We start from the raw sequence: 7,142 nt of genomic DNA, 5'->3' as shown, positions 1-7,142 counted from the left end.
TTTTTTTTTTTTTTTTTTTTGAGAATCCATTAAAATATGGAGCCCTTGATGTCATGGGAATATTTAGAAAAATTAAGTCATCTTCGAGGTCAGAGGACAAAGCAGAGGAAATTGAAGAGTCATTTCCTTACTCACCAACTGCTGGAGGGAACTAAAAAGGCACACAGATGGACCAAAGTCCAAAACTAAATCAAACTCTTGGCAATTGTGTCCAGACTGAGAAATAATAGTACTTTTGAGTGTTTCAATACAAACTTAGCCACAGGTATATTCAGAAACAGTGAAAGCAATTAATTAAGAGCTAGAATCGAAGGAAATTACCATTTGCCATTTGTAGGGCCAGACATATAGATCTGTTTCAGGCAGGGCCGGGGGAGATCACACTCTGTTGGCTGGAACCATTTCGCTGTGCTGATGCTCATACCCATTACAGGTTTCATAGGAAATAAAAGTGAAATAGCAAAATCCAGCTGTAGGAGATAAAAACAAAATCCTAAAATAAAATAGGACTTGAGCAGATAAAGCACAACAATGTGTAGTCAGTGGGGATGCTAATAAGAGAATAAACGTAAAAGTGTTCGTGATTGCATTAGAAAATAAAGCTTCAGAGTATATGGTGTAGGAGGCCTTTAAATGAAATAGTCTGAACCGCATTCAAACAATTTCATCTTAAAACCTAATACAAATAAAGTAAAAATCTAAGGAGCATGGGAATCTGGATTTACACCATAATAATTAAGCGAGAGAGTTTATGAATCTGAGTTCTTCCAGGAGGCCTCTTTAAAATCATGTAACTAAATGAATATTAAGCTATCTCTGTTTAAGATCAATGAATGGGTTTTTCTATGGATAATGGAATGACTTTCCTTTCAGGTGAATAAGAACAAACACTGAAGTGGAATCACTACATCAGTAGTTCTAGTTAGATGTATAGTTTAAACCTAAACACTTAACAGGGTATGTATCCTAATTTGCCTTTATAATCACTTCCCAAAATACCTACCTCTGTATTCCGTGTTTATCATTGCACCAAATGAGAGCAGCCACAAGAGAATTTTTGAAACTCTTTTATATATATGTATTATATATATAACATATCACACACACACACACACACACACACACACACACACACGTCTATGTATATACACTCAAAGAGGAGGTGGTTTTTCCGGGAGCTGTCTCCAAGTTCAGTTAGCATAATATTCTCTCTCCTCTTGTATGAAATGTAAAATCTCACTACATTAACTTTCTTGTAGATCATTTCGGGCCACCATTTTTTACTTTGATCTAATGGATTCGAGTAGGAATTATGATTTCTAATCAAAGAGTGAACATGTTAGCTTGTCACTGTAGATATTTAGAGATTTTAGGTTGTTAAAGGCATTTTTTTCCTGAATGCCCTTTACATTTAAATATACATAATTAACTTCTATTGTTAAAAAAACGATTTTGCACCAGTAGTTTCTTAATCCAAATCATTTGGACTTAAGTAATTTCTAATTGAAAGCCTATCACATGAATTGTTTATAGTGACAGACAATATACTATTAGTCATTTTAAAGCTTTAAAAGTAAGTTATCAGGATCCACTTCAATCTCCACATGATAATAAAGGATTATTATGTGCAGTAACCTATTTATGAAAAGGAAACAGTGTGCTTCTTTCAGACGCCATCAATTGCTTTAATAAGGAATTGAAAAGCTGGACTACTTTATATGCAGATCACCATCCCAGTTGCATAAGGATTTACAATAGACAAAACAAAACTATTTTTTGTTGTAAAGAAGGGCTGTTTGTTTAAATCTCACAATAATGTTTGCGTCTAAAAATTCTTTACAGGCTAATAAGGCTTCATAAATGTTATATAGACTTGGTTAGTTAAAATCATTCTAATGCTAAGACCAAAACGAAAGGCTTGCTTGAGCTGACAAGGAAAAATCCAAGTAACACATGCCTAAAGAAGGCAGAAGAGAAAAGATGCTTCCTTTCTTGGTTTAGGTACTTTTTAATTGATTTGGAGATGCAAATAGTACTTGATCTGATAGCACCCCATTAACGCTTCAATAAATGTAAGAGGAAAATGCTGCTTTCTCTAAAAATGTGAAAATTGAGGATTCAGAGTCTAATCTTTAATCCTAAAAGAAATAGAAAGTGATGTACACGTTTGTCTCTGCTGCTTTGAATTTGCAGAGAACTTACTTGGGATGTTTTAATCTCACCTTTGAAGTGTTCCTTCAAGGTATTTAATGGCTCACATGTCTTTATTAAATGAGGTGTGTGGCGGCCTCTACTGGTGTGTGTTTATAGAAAATGTTTCAATAGGCAGAAAAAATACTAATTTCAATTAAAAAGTTAGAAATACAGACTCTTTCATTTAAATATATAAAAATATCTAATTTAATGCAGAAAAGATGTATTACAAGTTGTGTAATGTACTCTTAATTAGGAAAATAATCTAAAACACTGACCGTGTTAGTGTAAAATAATGATTTACGGAAGGGCATTAATTGTTCAATTCACTCTGAGATTGGGTTAAATATATTTTATTAATGAATTACTAATCCCGACTGAGGCAGTTTCTTACCTCTAGTCCACTGTTAAATCCCCTTAGTTGACTTAAATAAAATCACTTAGAACAAACCCAGAGGAAAGGAAATATTTTACAGTTAAATCTCTAAAGTCCTACAACTAGAATCATTTGATGACAAGCTGGTTTCTATAACTCAAGCAAACTGTACGTTGACTTAATATAGCTGACATTTTGATCTATTTTACACTGTTTTTAATTTCAAAAATACAACACATTAAAATATGTTCAAATTTATCAAAGCTAAAAGCAACATTTAAGTAATGTACTTAAAGTGCAAAGGCACTTTAACAAAAAGAAGTGATGCCTAGTGGCTATACTTGGTAACTGAAGACGGAAATACCATATATCATTATTTACAAAAGAATTTATAGTCTCAAAAGATCTTTGGAGATCTTCTACAAAATACACTAAATATCCATTTTTACGTGAAAAGTCTGCTTACTCTTTCTTCATTCACTATAATCTCCCCTTCCCATTCCCACACTGGAACAATAAAAGAAGAAAAAAGAAACAAAACCATAAACAAAATATATGAAAAAATGCACTGTAGAAACATTCATGTTCACTGATGATTCCTAAGGAGAGAAGGTGGGGGGGAAAGGAGGGCAGGGGGAGCAAGAGAGAAATAATTTAAAGGAAAACTTGGAAAAGCAGTATCATTGCTTCACCCCATCCCCCAAACATTTTCAAAGTCCCCCATTGATGCTGAGAGAGGCAGAACACAAACACACACAAAAGCAAATGTAGTGCCTCCAACAGTCTTGAGCAGCATCCTTGGATGCCGTAGGGTTGTAAATGGTTTCCCTTCACAGCTGACTGATTGCAGTTTGTTTTTCCAGAACTTCGAGGTAGTCTGGTTCTGATTGCGGCTTAGCTTGCAGTAAAGGGTGGTCGGGTTTTGACTGCCCCACAAAGCATTTCCTGGGAGTTCCGTATAAAACGGTTTTATTGATTCTGTCTTGGTTTTGGCGTCGAGATTCATATGAAGGGGCGAACTGCCTTTTGGGTAAGGTACAGAAGTTATAGTGGACTAGTCCTGCACTGGGAAGTTCCTTGACTCGCTCAGCAATATTCTGGTACAGCAGCTCGGGCTCTCTTGGCGTGGCTTGCTTCTCGAGCAACTCGGTGGCACTTATAGTGTAAGCCAGTGTGGCGGGCTCTTCTTTCTTCTCCTCCAGGTTGCCATAGCTGAAGTCTTGCAGGTTTCGGTAATAGGCTACCGGGTCTCCTTCCTTCTGCATGTAGATGGGGTTTTGGCACATCTGCCCCACGGGAGGGGGGATATAGTTGTAGACGTGGCCGTCGGTTTTATCCTGAGTCTCGGTATTGTAAGACCCATACTGTAGCTGGAAGGAACTGACATCTAGGTTGTTGGCACTCCTTGGAACACTTGGCACCCCCTTTCTGCGTTTCAGGACAAAGACGAATAGACCGGCCCCAAAACAGACAGATAAGATAAAGACAACAAGCAATCCTAAAATTAAGACTGAAAGCGGAACTTCAGTGTGGAGTTCCGGATAGGAACTGGGAGACACACTAAGCGACCGAGGAGGGTCTGTGTTGTGATTCATGGACAAAACGGTTCCGTCTGACAAGTTTGGACTGTCGGGACAGATAGCTTCCCTCCCCAGAAACTTGAGGATCTCCCCGGCATGCTTCGCAGGAGATTCACAGGTCACCTCATTGATGATGACAGGGGAATTGGCATGTTCTGTCCAGTCCTTTAGCCCCATGATGTCACAGGTGCAGTCCCATGGGTTCTCTTGCAGATCTATCTGGATGAATGCCGGAAGCTGATCCAGAACCCCTTTCACAGGCAGGTGAGAGAAATGGTTGTTTCTCAGATTCAGCCTGGTGAGGGCTGTGCCCCCAAATATATTATCGGGTAGGGACCGCAGCAAGTTGTTATTCAGAAACAGTAGCTGTAGGTTAATCAAAGCATCAAAGGTCAGTGGTTTAATTTCCTTGATGACGTTATACTCTAAATAGAGATACTGCAAGCTCTGCAGTCCATCAAACATAGAAGGATACAGCACTTCCAGGTAATTGCCATTCAGATAGAGTCTGCGCAGACTGGTCAGGTTTGTGAAGGCACCTTCCTGAATGACCGCAATCCTGTTGTTTCCTAAATGCAACAAGTCCAGAGAGCTGTATTCTAGGAGGTCGTTCTTATAGACAGTTTGAAGATAGTTCCCTGTCAGGTAGAGCTTCTTTGGACTGGTAGGTTTGGGCTGCAGGTCAGAGATATTCGTGAACTTCCTTTCTTGGCAATTGACGTTGAGACCATTGTCTGAACTCTGAGAGGTACAGACGCAGCTGCTGGGGCAGGTGAGGGGCACGGGGGACTTGGTCTGGTACACCATGATCGGTCCAAAGCTCTGCCTGTCCTTTGACACAGTGACCCGGGGAGTCGGGCGATTTCTCATTTTGGGGGGCCGGCTGGCTTTGGGAGCCCTGGTTGGGTTGAGAGCGGGATTCACTGTCGGCGACAGCCTTTGGACGTGCGAGTCGGCATGGCTGCCCCTCTGACCAGAGTCGCCAGTACTTTTTCGGGGACAGAGATCTTGCCTGGTCAGCTGGGTCACATCTTTCCCATGCAATCGAAAGGGAGTTTCACAGACGATCTCCCCGACAAAAACAGTTATGGTGTCCAGCCAAGCCTTGAGAGGAAGCAAGTCACAGGTGCAATTCCATGGGTTCTCCTCCAGCTGAATCTCCATGATCCCTCCAATGTGCTCGAGGACGCCTGCGAAAGGCATCACTTTCAGCCTGTTTCCTCTCAGGTCTAAGTGGGTCAGCAGGACGAAGCGGAACACATTGCTGGGCAGTGACAGCAGAAGATTGTCATTCAGGATGAGCACTTTGAGCTTATTCAGTTTGCTGAACGCTCCTGCCTCGATGGCACTGATGTAATTGTAGTCGGCCTGGAGATACTCGAGGTTCTCCAGGCCCAGGAAGGTGTCTTCCCTCAGCACCTCGAGCTTGTTGTTGTTGAGGTGCAGTCTCTTGAGGGTTTTCAGGCCGCTGAATGCCCCGCTTCGGATCTCCTGCAGCCCGTTGTTGCCCAGGTGGAGAGTCACGGCGTTGGAGTAATTGACGAACTCGTTAGGGTACAGTCTCGTCAGGAGGTTTCCATTGAGGAAAAGCTGATAGATTCGATACTGGGGGGGCTGGAGCAGGCTGACAGTTGTAAATCCTTTGTTTTCGCAGTTAATATTCAGGACGTTTTCCTTCTCTTCGCACAGGCAGCGGATCTTGCAAATGTCTTTGGCAGTTTTGCGGCTCTCCGTCTGTAAGATCCCAGCCACGGTTAACACACTGAGGAACCAGACGCCGCTCAGCATCTTTAGGCACCGTCGGTGTCAGTTCAGGTACCTACAGGCAAACCTTGGGGAAGGGTGCCGGAGAGAGCAGGATGCGGGGGAGAAAGAAACAAGGAAGCCCGATTAAAATGGCAAAGCCAGGGGGCGGAGTGGGAGGCAGGGAGAATGCGGGGAGTGGGCAACACGGCAGAATGAAGTCACTGCGTTTCTCAAAGCGGTTTCTTCTCTCTTCGCCCTCCCCCTCCCACCCGGCCCCCGCCAGCCCACCCACACGCGCGTCCCGGAGCACACATGCTTGCACCTGATTTCCCGGCGGGTCGCAGCCAGCCGCGGAGTCATTAGTAATCGAGTTGTCCTACTAAATCCAGCCCATCACCTCCTCCCCTGGGGTATCTTGAAGAGATCTCGGGCGGCTTGCCCGTCTTAGGCTCACAGCAGAAACTGCTTTACTTTTTTTTTTTAACTGCGCAAAAAGGGGGTGGGAAAATCAGGGGACTGGCGGTGGGGGAGGGGGAGAAGATGGAAGAGCAAAGACAGCGCGGGGTGGGGGTTACTCACACATCAGGAGAAGACGGGACCCCTCTCCTCTGCAGTCCGCCAGTAGTTTAGCATCTTCGGAAAGAGAAGAAGAGCAAGGTAAAAGAAGACGCCGCTTCCGGGGGGATGCCCTGCTTTCTGCCGGCGGATTTAATTTGGCTGGGTGGGGGGTGCGCAGAAATTAGAAATCCGGCAGGCCGCAGGGGAGGAGAGGACGGCCGGAGCGGCGGGAGGCCGAGTCGACGGGGACCCGGGGGTGCGATTGCGTAGGGAGGTCGGGGAGCCGGCCGGCCCGGGCGGCGGGCGGCGGCGGCCGAGCCTGGGCGCGCGCTTCCAATCCAGTGGCAGCGGCAGCAGTGCGCCTAGCAGTTTGAATTTGAGAGGTTTTGCAGGCTCCCCCGGACAGGGCTAGGGTGACGTCACGCGGGGAGGGGGCAGGCGGTGGATCGAGGGCGCGCGGTGGGGGAGGGAGGGGCAGATGCTTCCCTTCCCTGCGAGTGGCTTTGCAAAGCTCAAATCCAGGCTGCGTCAGTGGATTCTGAACTACTCCACCTCCAACCCGGCGGGCGGCGAGCGGCTGGCGAAGCTCCTGGAGAGGGATTCTCCAGAAGGGGCCCCGCTAAGGGGCTGGGACCGCTGCGACTCCTCCGGCCTCTGGCCCTTCGAGTGGTTTCTCCCACCTGCCACTC

At 44.8% G+C, this 7,142-nt stretch overlaps 1 protein-coding gene across 1 annotated transcript; it reads right to left on the bottom strand.

The window, feature by feature from the left end:
* Positions 1 to 3,049: 3,049 nt before the first annotated feature.
* On the bottom strand, positions 3,050 to 5,937 carry SLITRK2 (SLIT and NTRK like family member 2). Its single transcript, XM_008690252.2, has one exon. It carries the CDS (start codon positions 5,935 to 5,937, stop codon positions 3,400 to 3,402), a length of 2,538 nt encoding a protein of 845 aa, XP_008688474.2. The 3' UTR covers positions 3,050 to 3,399.
* Positions 5,938 to 7,142: the final 1,205 nt, after the last annotated feature.

This window comes from Ursus maritimus (assembly GCF_017311325.1).
Source record: "Ursus maritimus isolate PB19 chromosome X unlocalized genomic scaffold, ASM1731132v1 scaffold_X1, whole genome shotgun sequence".
Classification (NCBI taxonomy): Eukaryota; Metazoa; Chordata; class Mammalia; order Carnivora; family Ursidae; genus Ursus; species Ursus maritimus.
Note: the sequence above shows the minus strand (reverse complement) of the source record. Positions and strands in the feature narration are given on the sequence as shown.

What these genes read in the sequence shown, in the direction of transcription:
- SLITRK2 (XM_008690252.2), bottom strand. Translation starts at nt 5,937, where the DNA reads ATGCTGAGCGGCGTCTGGTTCCTCAGTGTGTTAACCGTGGCTGGGATC.